Here is a 27025-nt window from a genome sequence, read left to right as displayed (position 1 = left end):
CCTTAGGGAGGAACTGTATTGATTAAGATAGCTTTAGGACGTGCTTGGAATTTAAATAAACTATCCTCTATTTGACAAAGAAGGAAGAAATGGTGAAATAAACGAGATGATAGGGGGACGTTGAGTAAGCGAGAAACAATAACGAAGCCACTCAAAATGGTGAAAGATTGAGGAATAAGTTGATATAAGAGAAGGTTGAAATATCGGCTAACGTTGACAAAGAAAGGGTGAAGGGGAAACCAAAGACCCGATATGACTTGTTCCCGGAAGATTGCGACACTTTCTGGTGGAGGAAGGTGAGGGCGGTCCTCTGGAGAAGGAATGGTTATATAAGAGGGGATATTGTAGTTCACCTGGAGTTTGTAACCTTCGTGGATGGTGAAATTGGAAGAACACTGAGCATACCACTTGTTAGACTCTAACATTGTTGGGAGAAAAGATTAGTAAGAACGAAGAAGAAACAAGTAGAAGATTAGGGACGAGGTATTGGCAAACTAGAGGAAGGAGAGGATGTTGTAGGGTTTTTTTTTCTTTCTCTCTCTCATCAAGGGTTTTATAAGAATATTAAAAAGGAATTTCAAGTAAAAGCGTTAGATCATGATAAGGGAAAGGGCGGGATCAATTGTGAATCGTCGAATGAATGCATAAGGCGGTGGGTATAATAAGAGGGGTATAGTTAGGATGTTAGGCGAACACATGTCACCAATAGGAGATCAATATAAGAAATTGATGCAATGAATCATTTTCTCAAGGTGTCATTGCAATTACAAAGAATAAGTTTAGGGTTTGAAGAACCCAATGAACATTAATCAGTTATAAGATTCATTAACCTTTAATACTCTCAGGTAGATGAGTAGCACAAGTTATGTTCTTTTTCATTCTTGGATACGTACAGGAATGAACTGTTAGGACCTTCGGACGCGGCTAGAGAGGGGGGGGTGTGAATAGCCGACCCCAAATTCTCGTTTCTTCCTACAATTTGAGTTAGCGCGGGGGAAATAAAAGATAGAAACGAAACAGGAGAATATCAAACCTCAAACGCGACGATATAACGAGGTTCGGAGATGATACTCCTACTCCTCGACGTGTCCGTAAGGTGGACGAATCCTATCAATCCGTCGGTGGATGAGACCCCAGAAAATCGGCTAATAAAAACTCCTTCTGGGTGGAGAAACCTCGCCATAATCTCTCTTGCAACAGCAAGATCGGAGTACAAAGATAAAGCAAGAAGCCAAGAACAATATGAATGTAAAAACACTAGTTTGCTTGCCTTCTCGTCGACTGGTGATGAAGCAACCACTTCACGGATGCCAACAACAGCAGCAACTGATCAGTTGGAGTCCAGCGAGGGAAGCTCACACGAAGCTTCAGCAGTGGAGAGCTCAACAAAGCTCAGATCGCAGGAGCAAGAAGAAGTCTACCTTTTTTTTTCTCTTCTTTTCTTGTAGAGGCCCTCGACCTCGTTATATAACCTGAACCTGCGAAGAAGACAGAAACATACGCAGAAATCTAGCCGTTGTGACTCAACGACTAGACTTGGACCGATCAGGCTCCACCCTGATCGATCCAGGACGGATCTGATCGGTCAGGGGACCGATCAGGCCCTAGGCTGATCTGTCCCCAGACCGATCCCAACTCTCTCACAGAGAGTTGGTTACAGAGCCCGGATCGGTCTGGGGACCGATCAGGCCATAGGTGGATCGGTCCACAGACCGATCCCTCCTATTCCTTCTCCCAAACTGTTTGGTTACTGATCTATCACCAGACCGATCAGATGACCCACAGTGAGAATCAGTGCATCACTGATCGGTCAGCAGATCGATCCAGATACCCATAGTATCACTGGATCGGCCAGCAGACCGATCCAATTTCCCAGCCTTAAACCCTAAAGCTTTCTGTTGGTGCGGTTAGCACTAACGATTTAACCCAGGTTTTGATGAATGACAAATCAGGTTAAGTTAGTTTGTTTTTGTCTGACACTTTGATCGAGTGTGCAGGAGAAGTCCAGACAGGTCGACGGGCTGACCGGATGTCTGGCACGAAGTCCAGCTAGGTCGACGGGCTGACCGGATAGCTGGCGAGAAGTCCAAGCGGGTCGACGGGCTGACCGGACGCTTGGCGAGAAGTCCAGCTAGGTCGACGGGCTGACCGGATAGCTGGCGAAGTCAAGCGGGTCGACGGGCTGACCGGACGCTTGGCGAGAAGTCCAGACGGGTCGACGGGCTGACCGGACGTCTGGCAGGTAAGTGAGGTAAGTCACTGGAGGGGAGTGACTGTGAGGACGCGTTCCCGGGAAGGGGACATTAGGCGTCGATCCGGCTTAGATCCATTTCGGATGTCTAAGTCGAGATCGTGACTAGATTCCGGTCTCGGAAAGATGGAATCTAAGTCATACTCTTTTTACCTATCTGTTGAACTTTAACTGTGCTAAAATCTGTTTTACAGGATGTATATTTGCCTCGGACTAACTTTGTTTTGCAGGAAAAGGGAGTTTTCTGGAACAAGGTGGTCCGGGCGCCCGGAAGGGATCCGGGCGCCCGGAAGGCGAATTCTATCCAACCAAGTCGTCGCCACGTGGAGCATCTCGGTTTGTGCAGCTACGTCACATTCCAGGCGCCCGGAACAGCATATAAAAGAAGCCCCAGACAGGAGCTTCAGATGAATCAAACTGAGAACTCTTCTACTACTGGTCTTGCTGCTCGACGTTCAGTGCGACGCCAACAACGCTCCGACAAAAGTGCTCCTCCGATTTTTATTTAATCTTCTTTGTCGGTATTGCTTTATAGTCACTAGCACTTCCTGTACTTATTCTGTAATCATATTTCGACTTGTTAGTGATTGCCCAACGAAAGTGGTCAAGGACCACGGGCCTTCGAGTAGGAGTCGTCACAGGCTCCGAACGAAGTAAAAACATCTGTGTCTATTTTATTTTTCCGCTGCGTTTATACTCGTCTTTTTCAAATCGATATTCACCCCCCCTCTATCGAATCTAAACGGTCCTACAAGTGGTATCAGAGCAGGTACCGCTCTGATTTGGTGCAACCACCAATCAGGCAAAGGGGGGATTTTTTGAAAGAAAATTTAGATATTGTTTGTCTTTAAAATAAAACCTTACGCCTTTCGTTTTTTTCCCTCCAAAACCATTTTTGAAAAATACATCGCCATCTCTTCACCATTGCTTAGTATTGACAAGATATTATATTTTCAAAAATTTGAAATAATATTTTTTATTAATATTTTAATAATATTTTATTAGTTTTTACGAAAATAGTGAAATATTTTTTTTTTCAACACTGCTAATCCAAGACCAAGTCTTGGGATCTTTTGTTTGTTTCTCTGTGTGCAAGAAATTATGACTCTTCTAGAAGGACGGAACCCCTGCGAACCACCACCCTACGATCATGAAGACTTCAACTACTGGAAGCGATTAATGGAATGCTTCTTAGGAAGCGTAGACATCGATTATATGCTAATTTTGAGGAAACCTTCTCAAAACTCGGAACTGAATAAAAAGGTAAGTAACATTATTTGTAATGTTTTACCTAACAATATTTTATGCAGATTAGAAAAGTACAAGAATGCATATGAGCTGTGGACCCAGTTGATCAAGCTTCACGAGATGCCGATGGAGCTAGAAGATCAAGTTAAAGTCGAATCCGGACTCGAGTCAGATCCAACAGAGAAGCCTGCTGAATTAGGGGTTGCGCTCAAGGTTAGTAATATTTACCAAAACACCCTTGCTAGTAGTAGTTTAAAATATGTGCCTGTTAATTTGGATATGTCTGAAAGTATATGTGAAAATAGTGTACATGACAATACTTGCAAAAATACCTCTAGGATATTTTCTGATAAAACAAATATAATTACTTTAGAAAATATAGAAAATCTGAAAATAATTAATAAATCTAAAAATTTGAATTTAAACCTAAACAAATTTGAAAATTCAAACAAAAAAGATGACAAGGTCAATATTGATCTAGATAAAATTAATAAATTATTTAATCTAGACAATATTAATCTAGAAAATGCTATCCAAAACCAAGATAATTTAATTAATAAGAAATTAAACTTTAAAGATAAAACTAATCTAATAAATTCAATTAACCATATCAATTTAAAAGGCAAAGAAAATATAAGGATAAAATCAAACACTTTGATAAAATCAAAACGGAATTTAACAAACTTAAAATTAAATGTTAAAGATAACATATTAAACAAAAATAATCTAGAAATTTCAAAATTAACAATTAATAAAAAGCTAAAAGATAAACCGTTAAGAAAATATAATTCAAACAGTTTAGTTAATTCAAATTTAAAAATAAATAAAAACTTAAACTTTAAAAATAAGTTATTAAAGAAAGATAATTCAATTAACCCAATAAAATTGAAATTGAAAGAACATTCAAATATTAAATACACTCTCTTAAAGAAAGATAATTTGACCAATTTAATTAATTCAAAATTAAAAACTTAAATTTAAATTACAAATTAAACATTACAACTTAACTAAAACAAACTCTAATTATACAAAAATATTAAATTAAAGACCAATGATTTAGGGGGAGGCTCCTCCAAAACTAACTTACCCGACAGGGTAACCCAAACAAACTAACCCGGCAGGGCAATTAGGATTAGTTAAAAAGAGACCAAGTTTAACTTGAATCATGGTACTGGTGAAGTTTTTGGATGATAGTACGTTAGGGAAGCTTGGGCATCGCATGTCTAGAAAGATATGGCTTCGATCTGGTGCATTTGGCCAAGTAGAACTGACCGAAGCTACCCTTAAATGGATCCTAACTAGTTAGACCAAGGTTTAATACTAAGCTCCGTGGATAGGACTATTTGGAAAACCTCGAAAGGTTGGCTACTTCTAATGACGTCCAAGTGACTCACCAAGCTTAGAAGTTTATCCGAAGAATGCCTATTTGTTGAGACCAAAGCTAAACCTAAATCTAACAAAAGTTAAACCAAACTCTGTAATTAAATCTAATTCATCTCACAAAATTATAGCATTCCCTGATTGATAATCTAGATCGGGTGAGATGAATAAGGATCAAATTAATTTTCAAATTAAATTAAAAATAATTAAAATTAAATTTCAAATTTCAAATTGAATTTCAAATTAAAATTAAATTTCTAATTACAAATTAAATTAAAATTAATTAAAATTAAATTTCAAATTTCAAATTGAATTTCAAATTCACATTAAATTTCGAATTAATTAAAAATTAAATTAAAAACTAAATCATTTTAAAAATTACTAATTAACCTTAAAAATTATGTTAAAAATTCTTTAAAAATTATTTAAAAAATTCTTTAAAAAATTCTTTTAAAAATTCTTTAAAAAATTCTTTTAAAAATTCTTTAAAAATTATTTAAAAATTCTTTAAAAACTATCTTAAAAATTCTTTAAAAAATTATTTTAAAAAATCTTTAAAAATTATTTTAAAAATTCTTTAAAAATTAATTTAAACACTTTAAAAATTATTTAAAAATTATTCAAAAACTATTTTAAAAATTCTTTAAAAAATTATTTTAAAAATTCTTTAAAAACTATTTTAAAAATTCTTTAAAAATTATTTTAAACTCTTTAAAAATTCTTTAAAAATTATTTTAAAAACTCTTTAAAAACTATTTTAAAAATTCTTTAAAAATCATTTTAAAAACTTTAAAAACTTCTTTTAAAAATTATTTTAAAAACTCTTTTAAAAAATCATTTTAAAAACATTAAAAAATTCTTTTAAAAGTTGTTTTAAAACATTTTAAAAATTATTTTAAAAACTCTTTTAAAAACTTTAAAAAATTCTTTTAAATATTATTTTAAAAACTCTTTTAAAAATAATTTTAAAAACATTAAAATATTCTTTTAAAAATTCTTTTAAAACATTTTAAAAATTATTTTAAAAACTATTTTAAAAATCATTTTAAAAAACTTTGAAAAATTCTTTGAAAAATTATTTTAAAACATTTTAAAAATTATTTTTAAAAAACTCTTTTAAAAATCATTTTCAAAACTTTAAAAAAAAAATTTTAAAAATTATTTTAAAACATTTTTAAAATTATTTTAAAACATTTTTAAAATTATTTTAAAAACTCTTTTAAAAATCATTTTAAAAACTTTAAAAAATTCTTTTAAAAAAAAACTACATTAAAAATCATTTTAAAAACTTTCAAAAATTCTTTTAAAAATTATTTTAAAACATTTTAAAAATTATTTTAAAAACTACTTTAAAAATCATTTTAAAAACTTTCAAAAATACTTTTAAAAATTATTTTAAAAACTCCTTTAAAAATCATTTTAGAAAAAAAAATTTTAAAAAAATTTTTTAAAAATTCTTTTAAAACTTTTTAAAAATCATTTTAAAAACTTTAAAAAATTATTTCAAAAATTATTTTAAAAACTTTTAAAAATCATTTAAAAACTATTTTAAAAATCATTTTAAAACTATTTTAAAAATTATGTATCATTTTGAAAAATTCTTCTTATTTTTTCACTATAATAAAATTCTTTTAACTAAAAAAAAATAGTAATAATAAATTATCTCTATAGACTATTTTCACTTTAAAAATTATTATTTTGACCTTAAACTTATTTTTAATCTTAAACATCATTTTAACCTTAAAACATTTTTTTTAACTTACTGAAAACTAGATCTTAAATTAAAACTCATTAAAACTTAATTTAAACATTACTTTTCAACTTAATTTAACCTAACTTAAAATTAAAACTTAAATTAAAACTTAAAAATTTAACTTAAACTTAAAACTTAAACCTAAATTAATCACTGATATTAATTTTAATCTAAAATCAAAACTGAATTGAACGTATATTAATTGTCATTATAAAAATCATTTTAAAATCCTGTTAAAAATTCTTTAAAAATAATAATAATTTTAATTCTTTTAAATTCATTTAAAACTTAGACACCTAACTTAAAAACTTAAATTCCGTTAACTTTAACTTTAAATTTAATTATGTAATTAATAAGTAGAACTTAACTATTTAAGTTTAACTTTATTTGAGAACTAAGCTTGATTTGATTAGAACCTAGGTTTAACCTTAGTAAAAATATTAAAATTACTCTAAGTCATTTTTCTTAATCAATCTTTAAAATATGAATTATTTTTATTAAAGTTTGACTTAAATTGAACCTTACTTAACCTTGTTTAATAACGAGTTTAGCTTCAAATTACCACCAACTTTAAACTAAGTCAATCCAACTTAAAAGGAACTAAATGAAAAGTTAAATTACAACTAACACCTTCATCAATTAATACAAAATTTAGATTATAGCAAAATTTAATCAATAAATTATTAATATTGATCAATTATTGAATTAATAACAACTTATCTTACTTAACATTACACTAAAGGTTAATTTATTTCAACTTAATCTAACATTAATTACGGTTAGTCAAATTTAAATGAACAATTTTATAAAGATAATTATACAATCGTCTAAAACACTTAGGTACGAAAATATGTTACGGTTGTAAAATTTTATATTAAGGGGAAGTAATAAATAAGGAGGATTAATAAATTAAAGGAGTATCAAATTAAGGGGGAGGTTTATCTTTTAATTATCTCCTTAAGTGTTATTTTTTAATCTTCTCTTTAAAATCTCTCTAGAAAATTCTACCTCAATTTAAAAAATATATATATATATATATCTACTTTGAATATTTTTAGCAAATATTTTCAAATTTTATGTCAGGTTCAGGGGGAGGAATTAATTAAAAATTTCCCCTTATATAAAATATTTTAAATTTTGTTTGAAAAATGTTTTCTTAAAAATTTCTTAAACCTACTTTTGAAAACTAACTCTTATAAAACTAAGTTGTTTTTAAGAATTGGGTTTTACTTCTTATTGAAAATTGATTTTGAAAATTAGATTTAACTTAGTTTTGAAAATTGTGGAAATTAAATCATTTTCAAAACTTAAGTTTACAAACTAAGCTTCTCAAAATCATTTTCCTTAATTTTGAAAATCAAAGTTTAAAAATCAATTTTCAAAATCAACTTGCTTAAAATTGTGAAATTTTTTTAAATCAACTCAAAATTGTTTGTTTTAAATCACAAACTTTTTATCCTTTTTACTTAGTCTTTGAAAACTCAACTTTTCAAGTATTTAAACCATGGTTTTGAAACTAGTACTTTTGAACTTTAAAATTTTGATTTTTGAAAATTAGATTTAATTATTTTACTTTATCAAAATTAGTTCTACCAAACTCCTTTGAAAACTAAAAGTAAAGTTCAAAATCAATATTTGCAAACTGAAATTTGATTTGCAAAAACTCAGTGTTGAAAATTATGAAAGTTAGATTTTTCAAACTTAAATCATTGTCAAAACTTAAGTTTTAAATTAAATCGTTTACAAACTTAGTGTTGAAAAATAAATCAGTTTTTGGAAAAATAAATTTTTCAAACTTAGTTTTGGAATTTTGGTTTTTGAAAACTTATGTTTGAAAATGAAACTATCTAAACTTAGCTAGCTTTCTAAAAGTTAAAAGCAAATGCTTTAAACAAATTTTCAAAAGCTTAAACTCCCCCAGATTAACTTGACATTTTTTTGTCTGAAGTCTATAATTACTTAATCCATGCTTATTTTTGATGAATGCCAAAGGGGGAGGGTTAGGTGGTTAAGTTAGGTTAAGTTAGCTGAACCTAACTGAAAATTCAAACTAACTTAAAAACCACATAAATGCATGGTTCTTGCATATGTTTTCACTAACTTAACCAAGTTGTCATTCCATCAAAAAGGGGGAGATTGTTGGTGCGGTTAGCACTAACGATTTAACCCAGGTTTTGATGAATGACAAATCAGGTTAAGTTAGTTTGTTTTGTCGAACACTTTGATCGAGTGTGCAGGAGAAGTCCAGACAGGCCGACGGATGTCTGACACGAAGTCCGGCTAGGTCGACGGGTTGACCGGATGGGAGAAGTCCAAGCGGTCGACGGGTGGCCGGACGCTTGGCGAGAAGTCCACTAGGTCGACGGGGCCGGATAGGTGGCGAGAAGTCCAAGCGGGTCGACAGGTTGACCGGACGCTATCAGACGGCCCGTCATGGTCGCCTCTGGCGGTAAGTGAGGTAAGTCACTGGAGGGATTGTGAGGACGCGTTCCGGGAAGGGACATTAGGCGTCGATCCGGCTTAGATCCATTTCGGATGTCTAAGTCGAGATCGTGACTAGATTCGGTCTCGGAAAGGCGGAATCTAAGTCATACTCTTTTATCTATCTGTTGAACTTTAAGTGTGCTAACAATGTTTTACAGGATGTATATTTGCCTCGGACTAACTTTGTTTTGCGGGAAAAGGGAGTTTTGGAACAAGGTGGTCGGGCGCCCGGAGCGGGAAGGCGAATTCTATCCAACCAAGTCGTCGCCACGTGGAGCATCTCGGTTTGTGCGGCTACGTCACATTCCGCCGGAAGGGATCAGGCGCTATATAAAGAAGCCCCAGACGGAGCTTGGATGAATCAAGCGAGAACTCTTCTCTGCTGGTCTTCTTGCTCGGCGTTCGGTCGCGCCAACAATGCTCCGACAAAAGTGCTCCTCCGGTTTTTATTTAATCTTCTTTGTCGGTATTGCTTTATAATCACTAGCACTTCCTGTACTTATTCTGTAATCATATTTCGACTTGTTAGTGATTGCCCAACGAAAGTGGTCAAGGACCACGGGCCTTTGAGTAGGAGTCGTCACAGGCTCCGAACGAAGTAAAAACATCTGTGTCTATTTTATTTTTCCGCTGCGTTTATACTCGTCTTTTTCGAATCGATATTCACCCCCCTCTATCGAATCTAAACGGTCCTACACTTTCCTGATATAGAGAACGAGCTACCGAGCCCTCTCTGACCTAGTCCGGAGAACGAGCTACCGAGCCCTCTCCGACTTCCACGTCCGGTCCAGAGAACGAGCTACCGAGCCCTCTCTGACTTCCACGTCCGGTTCAGAGAACGAGCTACCGAGCCCTCTCCGACTTCCATCCAGTCTAGAGAACGAGCTACCGAGCCCTCTCTGACCTAGTCCGGAGAACGAGCTACCGAGCCCTCTCCGACTTCATCCAGTCCAGAGAACGAGCTACCGAGCCCTCTCCGACCTCCCATGCCAAGCTTCCATAATTGGACTTTTCCTCGTGCCCAGCTCCCTGCTTGGACTTTTCCCGTGCCAAGCTCTCTGCTTGGACTTTTCCGTGCCAAGTCTCCATACTTGGACTTTTCCCGTGCCAAGCTCCCTGCTTGGACCTTTCCGTGCCAAGTCTCCATACTTGGACTTTTCCCGATTCAGGTCAACTCAAGTCGGGTCAACCAGGTCAACCTTGACCAAAGGTTGCACCCACAATCCCCCAAGTTCCTATTCTTGTCAAACATCAAAATATAACTTCTCCATTCTTGTCAAACATCAAAATATACCTCGAGTCGGGTCACCCAGGTCAACCTTGACCTAAGGTTGCACCAACAATCTCCCCCTTTTTGATATTTGACAAAAACCATAATCAAGTTAGGTTAACCCGATAACCTAACTTAGGTTTTCCAATAGTTCTCCAATGTTCTTTCTTGAACATTCTCTGAACATTCTCCCCAAACGCCAATGTTCTTCCTTGAACATTCTCTGGACATTCTCCCCATTTTTGACACACATCAAAAAGAGTGAATCAAGGTCAAGAGTTTCTTCCTAATGAAAGTCTCATACCTTTCATTGAAACCCTTAATTTTCCCCTTGATACTAAAATCAACAAATAACGTAGTGATAATCCCATATCACTCATCCTCAGAAATCTTGACGAGTAAAAACTCCCCCTAAAAGTCAACTCCCCCTTGACCAATAGGTAAAACTCCCCCTAAAGGTCAACTCCTCCTTGACCATTGCACCAACTATGTCTTGGAGAGTTTCAACCCTTTAGAAATCTAAAACACCAACTTCCACAGCTGAAATTTTCAGACAACAGTCGAAAATCAGTATTTTGACACGCTCTGATCGGTCACCAGACCGATCAGGACTCAGATCGGTCACGGACCGATCCACCTCTGGATCGGTCCGGTGGTGATCCAGACTTCCTGACCGATCGAATATCGGTCCATGGTCTCTGATAAGAATTTCTGATTTTTCTCCCGAAATTCAGAAACCCCTAAAAAATTACAGAAAATTCCAAAAATTGTAAACTTTTGAGGATACATTCCTCATAACACATATTATCATGGAAAAATAGTTTTCTATGAAAATAACTCTCATTTTTTAATCTTGATACAAAGTTCGAAAGACTTTGAAATAGCTCAAGGTTAATCCATCTTTGTATCAACTTGCTCAATGATGAATGCTATCACTAGAAAAACTTCATCAAGGTTTTTCAAATCAATTTTGAAATGATCTTAACCCATTCAATTTAGGACCACAATCTTAGGGCTAAATGTACATGACTTGTACACAAGTTTTCCCTATGATCCTCAAATTCGAATTAGGCTCATCTAGGTACAAGAACTATGCACCTTGATCCTAACTCATAATCCTAATATCTCACACACATCTAAGGTGTATCAAACACATCCAAGTCAATTTTGATGTGAGATATGGGTTTAGGTCATCTTAAGCTAAGTTCTCATGCATTTTCTAAACAACAATTTGATCTCCATATCAAATTGTGTTTCTATCCTTAAATCAAATTAATTGATCATAAATGCAAGAGATGATGACATGGCATAAAATAATATCATGAGTGGAAACATGTGCCAATGTCATGATGTCATGACATCAAGTATGAAACTTAAATAAGGCATGACATATAACTAACCTAAGCATTATTATGACATTTCAAATGATAATAAAATAAATATGATGTCATGACATGGCATATGACAAACAATGTATGGAAAATAACATATAAAGGTATAGAAAATACCTAATTCTAGCCTTAGTTGCCATTTTTGATAATTTTGATCATTTTACCATAAATTCTATATTCCTAAGTGTAATAGACCTAAAATCATATACTAAAGATTTTTAGATCACTATGTGTCAATTAGTTTGACCCTAGAAAACTCCTCAAATGTGGTTGGCACATCCTAATCACCTTAGGAATAATTTTTAATTTCATTTTCAAGGCTTGATTACACCTTGAAAATTCCTAAAATGCCACCTTTTGCCATGAGTAGGTTAACTACCTATCCAATTAAGGTTGGCACACCCTAAACCATCTAGCATGAAGGAATCACGCTCCTAGGAACCCAATACCTATTTGAGCTCATTGGGTTCACTAAATATTCACTAGGGATGACTTCCCTAGCAACCCTCCTAATGACCCTCCTAGGCTTTAAAGCCTTGGTCATTTGGGACTCATCAAGATCAACTCTAGGAGTGACTCCCCTTGTGACCTTGATGATGGTCTTCTTAGCCCTAGGTCTTGTTCCATAATCGAATGGAACATTATGATAAGCGGGCTTGACCACTTGAGACTTAGGTTTGTGACCCAAACCTATCAGGCTTTGATTTTTGACCCTTAGACCCTAGAGTTGACTTCTCCAAATTCTTAAGAGCATTTTCTAAAGTGTCAAGTCTTGACCTCAAGACTTGATTTTCCTTCTTTAATACCTCAAGCTTTAATTTTTCATTTTTCTTTGAGGTATTCCTAGACATATGTCTATTTGTTTTGGGATTCCTATCTAGGTTTTCCTTAACCTTAGATGAGTTAACTCTAGGGTTGGCATTTCTAGCATTGTCCTTATCTAGGCTAACATGTTTGGCACCTAAGCACATGTATCGGTTTCTATGGTTATCATGCTTATCATTATTGACAATTGCAATAAAACTACTAGCATGTGTCTTATTAGAATTGCAAGAATGTGCCTTAAAGGATACCTTAGGGTTTGCCTTAGCTCCCCCCATAGATGTGCTTGGTCTCTTGTCCTTGTGAGGTTGCCTCTCCCTTGGACATTGACTCCTATAATGTCCCCTTTGCTTGCATTGGAAGCACACCACGTGCTCCTTGCCCTTGCGTATCGGGACTCCGGCTTCCTTGACTTTTGGTGCTGGTGGAGTCTTCCTAATCCTCTTTGGACATTTACTTTTGTAATGCCCATATTCCCTACACTCAAAGCACATTATATGTAATTTACTTGAAATTAAGTTGCTTCAGTTACCTAGGGTTGAGGATGGATATAAGCTCTCTCCTTCATCCCTTCCGGAGGTAGAGGCTTCTTCTTCTTGCTCCAGTCTTGAAGAAGAACTCTCCTCCTCTTCTTCCTTAGATGTTGAGTAGCCCTCAACTTCTAATTCCATACCTCCATGATGTGAGCTACTTGGCTCACTTGACTCCTCTTCATGACTTGAATTGGAGCTCTCCTCATCGAACTTAGCCAAGTTGTTCCACAACTCCTTGGCATTGTTGTATCCACCTATCTTACACAAGATATCATTAGGTAATGAAAATTCAAAGATTTTCGTTACCTCGTCGTTGATTATGGATTGGTGGATTTGTTCCTTCGTCCACTTCTTCTTCTCGAGAGGTTCTCCTTCTTTATCCACCGGAGGAATAAAACCCACTTATACACAATTCCAATTTACTAGGTTAGTCATAAGAAAATACTTCATTCTTACCTTCCAATACGCGAAGTCGTCGCGATCATAGAAGGGTGGAATCGTGACGTCTTCTCCAAGTTGATCCATTCTCTAGCTCGTGCTCCCCCGGGTGTTAATCCGACGAAGAGCGACCTCGCTCTGATACCACTTGTTAGGACCTTCGGACGCGGCTAGAGAGGGGGGGTGTGAATAGCCAACCCTAAATTCTCGTTTCTTCCTACAATTTGAGTTAGCGCAGCGGAAATAAAAGATAGAAACGAAACAGGAGAATATCAAACCTCAAACACGACGATATAACGAGGTTCGGAGATGATACTCCTACTCCTCAGCGTGTCCGTAAGGTGGACGAATCCTATCAATCCGTCGGTGGATGAGACCCCAGAAAACCGGCTAATAAAAACTCCTTCTGGGTGGAGAAACCTCGCCACAATCTCTCTTGCAACAGCAAGATCGGAGTACAAAGATAAAGCAAGAAGCCAAGAACAATATGAATGTAAAAACACTAGTTTGCTTGCCTTCTCGTCGACTGGTGATGAAGCAACCACTTCACAGATGCCAATAACAGCAACAACTGATCAGTTGGAGTCCAGCCGAGGGAAGCTCACACGAAGCTTCAGCAGTGGAGAGCTCAACAAAGCTCAGATCGCAGGAGCAAGAAGAAGTCTACCTTTTTTTTTTCTCTTCTCTTCTTGTAGAGGCCCTCGACCTCGTTATATAACCTGAACCTGCGAAGAAGACAGAAACATACACAGAAATCTAGCCGTTGTGACTCAACGGCTAGACCTGGACCAATCAGGCTCCACCCTGATCGATCCAGGACGGATCTGATCGGTCAGGGGACCGATCAGGTCCTTGGCTGATCGGTCCCCAGACCGATCCCAACTCTCACAGAGTTGGTTACAGAGCCCTGATCGGTCTGTGGACCGATCAGGCCATAGGTGGATCGGTCCACAGACCGATCCCTCCTATTCCTTCTCCCAATCTGTTTGGTTACTGATCGGTCACCAGACCGATCAGATGACCCACCGTGAGAATCAGTGCATCACTAGATCGGTCAGCAGATCGATCTAGATACCCATAGTATCATTGGATCGGTCAGCAGACCGATCCAATTTCCCAGCCTTAAACCCTAAAGCCTTCATGATCTAGAGAACGAGCTACCGAACCCTCTCTGACCTAGTCCGGAGAACGAGCTACCGAGCCCTCTCCGACTTCCACGTCCGGTCCAGAGAACGAGCTACCGAGCCCTCTCTGACCTAGTCCGGAGAACGAGCTATCGAGCCCTCTCCGACTTCCACGTTCGGTCCAGAGAACGAGCTACCGTGCCCTCTCTGACCTAGTCCAGAGAACGAGCTACCGAGCCCTCTCCAACTTCCATCCAGTCTAGAGAACGAGCTACCGAGCCCTCTCTGACCTAGTCCGGAGAACGAGCTACCGAGCCCTCTCTGACCTAGTCCGGAGAACGAGCTACCGAGCTCTCTCCGACTTCATCCAGTCCAGAGAACGAGCTACCGAGCCCTCTCCGACCTCCCATGCCAAGCTTCCATACTTGGACTTTTCCCCGTGCCCAGCTCCCTGCTTGGACTTTTCCCGTGCCAAGCTCCCTGCTTGGACTTTTCCGTGCCAAGTCTCCATACTTGGACTTTTCCCGTGCCAAGCTCCCTGCTTGGACCTTTCCGTGCCAAGTCTCCATACTTGGACTTTTCCCGAATCAGGTCAACTCAAGTCGGGTCAACCAGGTCAACCTTGACCAAAGGTTGCACCCACAATACTCCAAGTTCCTATTCTTGTTAAACATCAAAATATAACTTCTCCATTCTTGTCAAACATCAAAATATACCTCGAGTCAGGTCAACTCGAGTCGGGTCACCCAGGTCAACCTTGACCTAAGGTTGCACCAACGTGAACTTGGTCAGCTTATAAAGGCCGAGTGAATGTTGAGTTTGGGCCAAAATAAACACGAACATGAATAAACCCGATCGATCGTTAAGCGTCGATCTAGTGATAAGGTCGGGTGGAAATAAATACGAGCAGGGGTGAGTGCGACCATCTGCTAAGAGATGAGTGAACAATAAGACCGAGTGAAAACAAACCTAGTCCGGAATGAATTCGGTCAAACATTAGAAGCTGAGTGAAAACTAATTCTTCAACCTGGAGCTTCAAAACAACAACTGCTATGACTTTCTCTTCTACTTGGTGCTCCGAAAAGGCTCTTGTGATGCTGAAAAGCTCCTCTGACAACCGGTGATCAAGATTCTTTTCTTTTGTTGTTAGTAACACCATTTTATAGTTCTTGTACTTAAAATCTGTAACCTTTTAGAACTATTAGTGAATTGCCCAACGAAAGCACTGGATGAGTGCGTGCCTTGGAATAGGATTCATCGAAGGCTCCGAATCAAGTAAAAACAACTTGTGTTAGCATTGTTTTTCTTGTTTCTATTTTCTGCTGTGTAACTTAGTTTTTAAATCGAATTTTCGAAGATCGTTAGTCCCCCAACATTCTTTCATATATATATATAGTCTTTTGTAATCTTCGCCATCAATGAGGCGGTTATGAAAATAAGCACTCAAAATATATTGGGTGATGGAAGGTGTATAGTCACCCTTCGAGGAAGGTTCCATCGCACCTATATGTCAGAGTAAGGAATATGCCTTGACGAATAGCTATTATTCTCTGATAAGTAGTTGTAATTCTCTAACAGAGCTATCTTCTGAAGGCAATCTGACTGGCACCTTACCCGACTAGCGTCTGTATGCCAAGTGCCTTGATTCTGTAGTTTTGACGGGATCTTAGTTCGTCCGATGGGAAACTGCATTTGTTGTGTGCTAGGAGACGACCTCTGAAAGATAGGGAGCTAATCCCCGTATCTCTAGTCAGCTTTAAGACTATTCAAGTTTATTCTGTATATCTTGACACTGAGTGGAGCGATAAGTCTTTCAAGTATGTCCGGCCCTTGGGGCCAACCGACCATATGCTGAGAGACTTGTGCTCAAAGAATAAGAAACTGGGTCTCTTAAGTCCAACCGACTCTAGGGCTGACCGACTATATACTAAGTATCTTGATACTAAGAAGTGGAGCGCTAAGTCCCTTAAGCCTGACTGACTCCTAGATCTGTCGACTCCTAGAATTACAACTCCTATATATCAGAGTAAGGAATATGCCTTGACGAATAGTTATTATTCTCTGATAAGTAGTTGTAATTATCTGACAGAGATATCTTCTGAAGGCAATCCGACTGACACCTTACCTGTCTGGCGTCTGTATGCCAAGTGCCTTGATTATGTAGTTTTGACTGGATCTTAGTTCGTCCGATGGGAAACTGCATTTGTTGTGTGCTAGGAGACTACCTCTGAAAGATAGGGAGCTAATCCCCGTATCTCTAGCCAACTTTAAGACTGTTCAAGTTTATTCTGTATATCTTGACACTGAGTGGAGCGATAAGTCTTTCAAGTATGACCGACCCTTGGGGCCAACCGACTGTATGCTGAGAGACTTGTGCTTAAAGAATAAGAAACTAGGTCTCTTAAGTCCGACCGGCTCTAGGGTTGACGGACTATATGCTAAGTATCTTGATACTGAGAAGTGGAGCACTAAGTCCCTTAAGCCTGACCGACTCCTAGATCTGTCGACTTCATACTACTGACGATCATAATGTTGAGTGAGAAGTTGAGTTATGGTGAAAATAAATCATCTAGTTACCTATACTCTGAGTCTGACTGTCATCTCACCTTAATTTTGACCATCTTATTTTAACTTTAACTACCACATTATTTACTACGACAATTTACCAAAGGGCGCACTTGAAAATCTGAATTTACCAAAGGCGTACACTACTTTGGTATTTATCAAAGAGCGCACTTTTTTAAAAACATTTCCTATTTTACCCTCCTGATAATTTGACTTTTTCTATTGTTTTTCTTTTCTTCATTATATTTCTCTCACTTCTCTCGCTCCTCTGTCGGCAGAATATAGGAATAACATTAGTCAATCTTTAATCACATTTTAATACATTTGAAGAAGCCAAAATAAATAATGGACGCCATATTTGGACTCCTTGCAATTTTAGAAATCCATAGGAACTGAAATGGGTGCAATCGGAGCTTTCTAGGTCGATCAGTGGATTTCGGTCAAAACCCACTGATGGACCTAGAGAGCTCCGATTGCACTCATTTCAGTTTCTATAAATTTCTAAAATTACAAGGAGTTCAAATATGGTGTATATTATTTATTTTGGCTTTTTATAGATGTTAACAAGCAAAATCAAAGAATCGGCATAAAAGCTCACGTTGGGCCTGATTTGAGTCCATATCAGGCCTAATAAGGGTTTTTTTGCTGATTCTTTGATTTTGCTTATTAACATCTATAAAAAGCTAAAATAAATAATGGACACCATATTTGAACTCTTTGCAATTTTAGAAATCCATAGAAACTGAAATGGGTGCAATCGGAGCTCTCTAGGTCCATAAGTGGGTTTTGACCGAAATCCACTGATCGATCTAGAAAGCTCCAATTGCACCCATTTCAGTTTCTATGAATTTCTAAAATTACAAGGAGAGAAAATATGGTGTCAATTATTTTTTTTGGCACTCCTAGTGGTGGACCAGATGTTTTGAAAAACCCTAAATCTCTCTTTCTTTCCCTTTTTTTTTGTTTAGGCCCGATATGAAGAGATATCATGCCCACGTTGGGCCTGATATCTCTTCATATCAGGCCCAATGTGGGCATGATATCTGGACATATCAGGCCTGTTAACAACAAAAAATAAAGGTTTTCAAAATCTCTGGTCCACCAATAGGAGTGCCAAAAATAATAATGGACACCATATTTTAACTCCTTGTAATTTTAGAAATTCATAAAAACTGAAATGGGTACAATCGGAGCTTTCTAGGTCGATCAGTGGGTTTCAGTCAAAACCCACTGATGGACCTAGAGAGCTCCGATTGAACCCATTTCAGTTTCTATGGATTTTTAAAATTGCAAGGAGTTCAAATATGATGTCCATTATTTATTTTAGCTTTTTTTATAGATGTTAATAAACAAAATCAAAGAATCGACATAAAAGCCCACGTTGGGCCTGATTTGAGTCCATATCAGGCCTAATATGGGTTTTTTTGCTGATTCTTTGATTTGCTTGTTAACATCTATAAAAAGCCAAAATAAATAATGGACACCATATTTAAACTCCTTGCAATTTTAGAAATCCATAGAAACTGAAATGGGTGCAATCGGAGCTCTCTAGGTCCATTAGTGGGTTTTGACCGAAACCCACTCATCGATCTAGAAAACTCCAATTGCACCCATTTCAGTTTCTATGAATTTCTAAAATTACAAGGAGTGAAAATATGGTGTCAATTATTATTTTTGGCACTCCTAGTGCTGCACCAGAGGTTTTGAAAAACCCTAAATCTCTCTTTATTTTTTTTTCCTTTTTTTTTATTTTAGGCCTGATATGAAGAGATATCATGCCCACGTTGGGCCTGATATCTCTTCATATCAGGCCCAATGTGGGCTTGATATGGGAGATATCAGGCCTAGTCACAACATAAAATAAAAAAAAAAAGAAATAAAGAGAGATTTAGGATTTTCAAAACCTCTGGTCCACCACTAGGAGTGCCAAAAATAATAATGGACACCATATTTTAACTCCTTGTAATTTTAAAAATTCATAAAAACTGAAATGGGTACAATCAGAGCTTTCTAGGTCGATCAGTGGGTTTCGGTCAAACCCAGCGATGGAACCTAGAGTACCAGTTTCATCTTTTATAATTTCTAAAATATAAGGAGTGAAAATATGGTGTCAATTATTATTTTGGCACTCTAGTGATGAGAGGTTTTGAAAACCCTAAATCTCTCTTTTTTGTTTGGGCCTGATATGAAGAGATATCATGGCGTTGGGCTGATATCTCCCATGCTCGGGCCCGATATGATGATATCGGGCTATTAACAATAAAAAATAAAAGAAATAAAGAGATTTAGGATTTTCAAAACCTCTGGTCCATCACTAGAGTGCCAAAAAAATAATGGACACCATATTTTCACTCCTTGTAATTTTAGAAATTCATAGAAAGCGGAGTCGGGAGATTCAGACCGGTCGATCGGTGGGTTTCGGTCAAAACCCACTGAGAGCTCTGATTGCACCCATTTCAATTCTATGGATTTCTAAAAAGGAGTTCAAATATGGTGTCCATTATTTATTTTTTTTATATATGTTAACAAGTAAAATCAAAGAATCGACAAAAAGTCCACATTGGGCGATATAGACTCAAATCGGGCCCAACGTGACTAATATGGAATGATATCGGGCCCGCGTTGGGCCTGATATGGAATGATATCGGGCCCACGTTGGGCCTGATATGATTCCATATCGGGCCCAACTTTTATGTCGATTCTTTGATTTTGCTTGTTAACATCTATAAAACCAAAATAAATAATGAAACCATATTTGAACTCCTGCGATTTTAGAAATACATAGAAAGCGAAATGGGTGCAATCGGACTCTCTAGGTCCATCGGTGGGTTTGGCCGAAACCCCCGATCGACTAAAGCTCGGTGTGCCATTCGATTTTATAAATTTCTAAAATTACAAGGAGTTAAAATATGATGTCCATTATTATTTTGACTTGTGGACCAGAGGTTTTGAAAACCCTAAATATCTCTTTATTTCTTTTTTTTTATTTTATGTTGTGACTAGGCACGATATCTCCCATATCAGGCAATGTGGGCCTGATATGGGAGATATCAGGCCCAATTGGGCTTGATATGAAGAGATATCGGGCCCAACGTGGGCATGATATCTCTTCGTATCGGGCCTAAAACAAAAAAGAAAAAAAGAGAGATTTAGGGTTTTAAAACCTCTGGTCCACCACTAAAAAAATAATTGACACCATATTTTCACTCTTGTAATTTTAGAAATTCATAGGAATGAAATGGGTGCAATCGGAACTTTCTAGATCGATCGGTGGGTTTGTCGAAACCCACCGATGGACCTAGAGAGCTACGATTGCACCCATTTCAGTTCTATGGATTTCTAAAATTACAAGGAGTTCAAATATGGTGTCCATTATTATTTTGGCTTTTATAGATGTTAACAAGCAAAATTAAAGAATCAAAGCCCACATTGTGCACGATATGGACTCAAATCAGGACGTGGGCACGATATGGAATGATATCGGGCCGCGTTGAACGATATGATTCCATATCAGGCCCAACGTGGGCTTTTATGCCGATTCTTTGATTTTGCTTGTTAACATTTATAAAAAGCCAAAATAAATAATGGACATCATATTTGGACTACTTGCAATTTTAGAAATCCACAGGAACTGAAATGGGTGCAATCGGAGCTTTCTAGGTCCATCAGTGGGTTTTGACCGAAACCCACTGATCGACCTAGAAAGTTTCGATTGCACCCATTTCAGTTCTTGTGGATTTCTAAAATTGCAAGGAGTCCAAATATGATGTCCATTATTTATTTTGGCTTCTTCAAATGTATTAAAATGTGATTAAAGATTGACTAATGTTATTCCTATATTCTGCCGACAGAGGAGAGAGAGAAGTGAGAGAAATATAATGAAGAAAAGAAAAACAATAGAAAAAGTCAAATTATCAGGAGGGTAAAATAGGAAATGTTTTTGAAAAAATACGCTCTTTGATAAATACCAATGTAGTGTATGCCTTTTGGTAAATTTAAATTTTCAAATGCGTCCTTTGGTAAATTACCGTATTTACTATATCAACTCGTAATCCGCTCACAACGTATCGTATCACCTGTGAAGAAAAAGAAAATTTATTTTGTTTAATTTTATATAGATAAAAATGTATAAAAAAATAATCCACACCTTTCGTTTATTATTTTGTCTGAACACATAAAGAATATGCAATTTAATCTTTTCCTTGGATCCCCGACAATTCTCTATTTCTTAATCCAGAAAAGTCCGTAAGGAATAATGGCTCTCTTGCAGTCAACGGAATAGCAGATATCTCTTTTTGTTGCTCCTCCTGTCTTGTGAATTGGGGATCGGTTTCGTGAAATAAGGCTCCGTTCTAAAATATATCCAATGGAGGGTGCAGCAGCACTAGCAGTCGGAGGATGGCTAGCCAAGCCTGTCATCAGGATGCTTGTCGACAGGGTGTCCACATCGTCGCTGAGAGGAAAGCTGCACGGCCTTCAGGACGATGACTTGCAGAAGCTACAAAGATCTCTGCTTAACATCCACACGATCGTCGACAAGGCAGGGATGAGATGGAGCAGGGACGCAAGGTTAGTCGAGATGACGAAGCAACTCCAAGATGCCGCTTACGACGCCGAAGACTTCCTCGATGACCTGACGTTCCATGACATGAAGCAAAAGATTGAAGAAGAGGCAAGTCACATGGCTAGTAACCGCATTTCTAGAGCTATTAGGAACGCCAAAGCTAAATTGTTCAGTGATTCTGTCAAAAGACTGAACAAGATTCAGAAAAAGTTGGATGATATTTATGCTGATATGGAGAAAATGTGCCAATCATTACAAGTGGATGCATCTGATGTGCAATATCAATCTGATTTGGCGTCGGCCACACGAGAAACAAGCTCTTTCTTGATCAGCAACGTGCTTGGCAGAGAGGAAGAACAAAAGAGAATAATAGAGCTATTACTAAGATCAGCAGACGAGTCAGCATCAGCAAGTGACAAGGGCAGTAGCTTCTCGGTCATACCTCTTGTCGGAATAGGAGGTGTTGGGAAGACTACTCTAGCTCAGCTTGTTTACAAGGATAAAGAGATTCAGAACCATTTCGCCCTCAAGATTTGGATTTGTGTGTCCGAGAATTTTAATGTGCAAAGACTCACCAAGGAGATGATCGAGTCTGTAACCAAGACTGAACTTTCTTCGCAAATGAAGTTAGATGTTCTCCAAAACATTCTAAAAGAGAAAATTGCTTCTAAGATGGTTCTGTTAGTCCTCGACGATGTATGGAATGAAGAAGAGGAGGAGTGGAGAAAGTTGTGTGCGCCATTCATGTATGCTGCTTCAGGAAGCAAGGTCATAATGACAACTCGGAGCAAGAGCATTGCTGACAAAATTGGTACAGTGGAGGCGATTGTTCTTGGCGATTTAGATGAAATATCTTTTTGGGAGCTGTTCAAGCAATGCGCATTTCGTTCTTCCAAACCTGAGGAACACCCAGCACTTGTGGAAATTGGGAGAAGTATAGCTTCGAAATTGAAGGGCTTGCCACTAGCAGCAAAAACAGTGGGAAACTTGTTAGGATCCAACATGAACCCAGACCACTGGAGAAGTATAATGAAGAGCGAGGTGTGGGAATTGCAACAGAATAATAAGAATGATATTATTCCAGTCCTACAACTGAGCTATCAATATCTTAGTGCACCTCTCAAGCGGTGTTTTGCCTTCTGTTCTCTCTTTCAAAAGAATCACGAGTTTTCTGAAATTGAGTTAACAAGAATGTGGATGGCTGAAGGGTTCATCGTAGCTCAAGGAAATCAGAGGATGGAAGATGTAGCAAGTAAGTACTTTCATGAGTTGGTCAACATGTCTTTGTTTCAACCAGAAACAACATTTTGGAGGCATTATTACTTGATGCATGACCTCATACATGATCTAACACAGTCGGTTTCTGTGGACGAAACAAATAGGATGGATAATGGCAAGTCCAATAAGATATCAACCACCCTCCGTCATCTAGCAGTTAAAAAAGAGTTCGTAGAGACAACAGATTTGAGGTCTAGATTCAAGAAATTGCATTCTCTATTCTGCCAACATCTTGTGTCACCACCCCTTGACTTTATTGAAAAATTAAGAAGCATTCGTGTATTGGTTTTGTGTGATTGTGGCTTGCAGATGCTGCCTACGAGTGTTGGTGAATTGGTACATCTCCGGTACCTGGACATTTCTTACAATGGAATAAAAAAATTGCCTGAACCACTGTGTAAACTCTACAATTTGCAAACACTGAAAGCAATCTGCAATTCACAAATCTCTCTTCCAGAAGATATAAGTCAGCTGGTTAACTTGAGGCATCTTGATGTTGAAAATCAAATAGTTGTAAAGACAAAAATGATAGGGAGGCTAACCTCTCTTCAAGAATTGTCTGAATTCCATGTGCGAAAAAAAGTTGGATTCAAGATCACGGAGCTAAGTGGTTTGAAGCAGCTTCATGGAAAACTCAAAATTACTAATCTGGAGAATGTTGAAAGTAAAGAAGAGGCTGAAAGTGCTCAAATGAAGAACAAAGAGTACCTTGATGTTCTAGAGTTGGAATGGAAATTTGATCCCAAGTTGGAGAACAAGTTAGTTGCCATGCAGGAGGTACTTGAAGGACTCCAACCACATGAGTCACTAAAACGATTAAAGATCAGGAGGTATTGTGGTGCCAGATCACCCAGCTGGATGAAAAAGGAGTTATCCAACTTGGAAAGACTTGAGTTGAGTTTCTGTGAGAGTTGGAAAGATATTTCTTGCACTGCATTGCTGCCGCGCCTCAAGGTCTTCTGCATAGATAAGAGCATGTGGTTCTCGAAATCATGTTTTAACGTATGTGGTTCTAGAGAGAGCAAATTATTTCCTATGCTAGAAGAGCTACAGCTGAGGAACATGAATGCATCGGAAGAATTGCCCAATCTTGGACGATTTCCTTGTCTGAGGGTTGTTCGATTGACAGAAATAAAATCATTGAAACACATTGATTTTGCAGCATCCGGTACCATAGAAAATTCATTGTTTCCTATGCTAGAAGAGTTGGAGTTGATAGACATGGATGCGCTGGAAGAGTTCTCCAATCTAGGACATTTTCAACGTCTCAGGGTTCTTCGCATGGTACGAATGCCTTTGTTCAAACACATCGGTCTTGCATCAGTTCACGCCACAGAAAAGGATCTGTTCCCTATGCTAGAAAAGCTACAGCTGATGCACTTGCCAGTCTTAGAGGAGCTCCCTGATCTTGGTTCACTTCCATGTCTCAAGTTTCTTCAAATGAAAAGGATGCCTGTCTTAAAACATATTGATTTTGCTTTCGACGGTGCTACAGACAAAATACTACTTCCAAGGGTAGAGACTCTAGAATTGTATGACCTGGAGGCACTCGAGGAGCTTCCTAGTAATCTTGGACGACTTCCATGTCTTACGGATCTTATCATTGGAAATATATCAGCAGTGAAACAGATAAGCAATGGGTTCTTTAGCATTGAAGCTATATCCAAGTGTTTTCTTAGCTTGGAAAGTCTTTCGATCAGCGGCATGCCAGCATGTGAAGGGTGGTGTTGGTTGGACGGCAGCGAGCTATTTCCAAGCTTACAACGACTTACTATCTATGGATGCCCTAAGCTCGAGAGGTTACCTCCTCTCCCTCCTTCGCTTACAGATTTAACAATAAGAAAAGTTGGGTTAACAGAGCTGCCAAACATACAGGAACTAGAAACAAATCGAAGCAGGGTCAATCAAACGACACCATCTCTCTCAGACTTACGAATCAGTGAGTGCAACAATTTGACAAGCTTAGAAGAAGGGTTGCTGTCGCAGAATCTATCAAATATTAAAGTCATTCATGTAGAAGGATGTAATGAACTCATGCGGATGCCTCTCAAGAAATTTGAAAACTTCACTTCGCTCAAGAAATTACAGATAAAAGCTTGTCCCAAGCTTAGCCTGACACAAGAAGAGGAAGCCGCCCTCCTTCCTCCCTCAATCGAAACTTTAAAATTGGACGTCTGTTGCGATCTCGACAAATTGTTGCTTGGCAACCTCTATAACTTCACTGACTAAATTAAAAATTGTCAACTGCCCCTACATACAATCTCTTCCAAGTGTACTTTTTCTCCGCTTGAGCCGGCTTGAGAGTTTGAGCATTATCAATTGCCATGGGCTGAGACTAGTGGAGGGGTTGGAGGTTTCAAAGTCCCTCAAGGTGTTGAAGATCAGAAGATGCCCCAATCTTTCATCTAATCCAGTTGAGCAAGGAGGGGAAAGCTTTTTGCACCAACTACGTTATCATGAGATTGATTGATGACAATTTTATTTCCATGAGTCATACTTTTGGCATTTTCTTGATCCTATAATGTAATGTGTGCTCAAGAATTAGAGTTCTTGTTAGACAGAACTTTTGCTTCTTGGTTTTTTTTTATCTTGATCAGGTTCAGAAGCAATTCATAAATTGTTATATCTCTTGCGTTAAATGAGTTTATGCTATTCTGAAAAAGGATTTAATTTATGTATTTTTTTTTGAGTTCGTTAAATGAATTATCTATTTAATTATTTGAGATAGATTTTATGAATATAATTAAGAACCATATAAATAATAAAGCTTCAATTTTTTATTTTTTATTTTTTGCTTTGCAAAGAAAGCTGTTTTTTATTTTTTGAAAAATAATAGGAATACGAAGTTTTTATAACATATTTTTTTAAAGAAATAATTTTCCGCTATATTAAATTGTATTTAAAATTCAGGTTTCAATACTGATCCGGTAGTAAGAATAGGGGACCCCGCCCTATAGAGTCAACGCCACGTGGAAGCCACAGTGGCAGTTGTCCGTCCGGAGAGGGCCGAGTCCGACCGGATGACCGGTCGGCTGATGGATTCGAACGCCCGGAGAGGGGTGGGGTCCGATCGGCTTGCCGACCGGACGATATTCGGTTGATGGTTAAAGGCGCCCTGTCGAAATCAGGGTTCCGGCGCTCAGTGGAAAAGGTCGTGGGCCGAGCGGACCTCACGCTCGGCCAAAGTCATAAGGTAACACTACTAATAGTCCCCATAAAGCACGTGAGAGAGGACCTCCCAAGTAAACCACCGCATATGTCCGGCCGGATGTTGAGGGAGCTGTCCGCCCGGAAGCCAGATTTGGAGCAAAGGGGAAAAGGACAAGGAACGTCTTTTTCTGACAGCAGGTATGTTTCACGTGTGGGCCATGCTCCAAATCTTGTGACAGGGGATTCCGCTGTCCCATCGAGGACATGCTGGGACTGTAGCAGTATGGGTCAGGTAAGCTCACTGACAAGTCCTTACTGGAGTATGGGCCATGGACACGTGTACACCTCGGTAAGTGTACACTCACTTCTTCGCTGCCTTATATAAAGGCCCTCATTCTTCACCGGAGGTACGCATTCTACCAGCTTTGGAGCCACCTTCTTTACTACTTGCTTGCCTGACTTGAGCGTCGGAGGGTCGTCGCCGGGAACCCCTGCCCGACCCGACTTCTGTGCAGGATCGCCGGAGCTTCGGAGGCCTACGTCATCGGCTAGGAGAGCGCCATGTGCCCAGCGTCCTTTGGTTCGGCGATTCGGACAGGATCAATTTGGCGCCGTCTGTGGGAACGCTCCTGCATCCGAACGGAAACAATGGACGAGGCTGGACGACAACACGCGGTGACACTTTCGACTGAGGAACTCGACGCTCTGATCGAGATAAGGGCCGCCAAGCTGGTGGAGCAAAAACAGAAGGTAGCAGCCAAGCGGCCCGAGCAG

General features: G+C 38.1%; 2 protein-coding genes across 3 annotated transcripts in view; both read left to right on the top strand.

The window, feature by feature from the left end:
* LOC122033371 (putative disease resistance RPP13-like protein 1) overlaps nt 1–27025 on the top strand; it is a 201634-nt gene that overhangs the window by 114958 nt on the left and 59651 nt on the right. The window lies entirely within an intron of this gene.
* Nucleotides 21487–25816, top strand: LOC122033369 (disease resistance protein RGA2-like). Of its 2 annotated transcripts, XM_042592373.1 has the most exons (2): nt 21488–24900; nt 24977–25117. In XM_042592373.1, the coding sequence occupies exons 1-2, from the start codon at nt 21626–21628 to the stop codon at nt 24981–24983; spliced, it is 3282 nt and encodes a 1093-aa protein (XP_042448307.1). In that variant the 5' UTR covers nt 21488–21625; the 3' UTR covers nt 24984–25117. The 2 variants fall into 2 exon arrangements, with proteins under 2 accessions (XP_042448306.1, XP_042448307.1); XM_042592372.1 differs by having other exon boundaries at nt 21487–25816.

The sequence above is a fragment of the Zingiber officinale genome, chromosome 11B (genome assembly GCF_018446385.1).
Source record: "Zingiber officinale cultivar Zhangliang chromosome 11B, Zo_v1.1, whole genome shotgun sequence".
NCBI lineage: Eukaryota > Viridiplantae > Streptophyta > Magnoliopsida > Zingiberales > Zingiberaceae > Zingiber > Zingiber officinale.
This window is presented reverse-complemented; position numbering and strand designations above follow the sequence as displayed.

Coding starts and splice junctions, on each gene's coding strand:
- LOC122033369 (XM_042592372.1), top strand. CDS start 21,626: ATGGAGGGTGCAGCAGCACTAGCAGTCGGAGGATGGCTAGCCAAGCCT.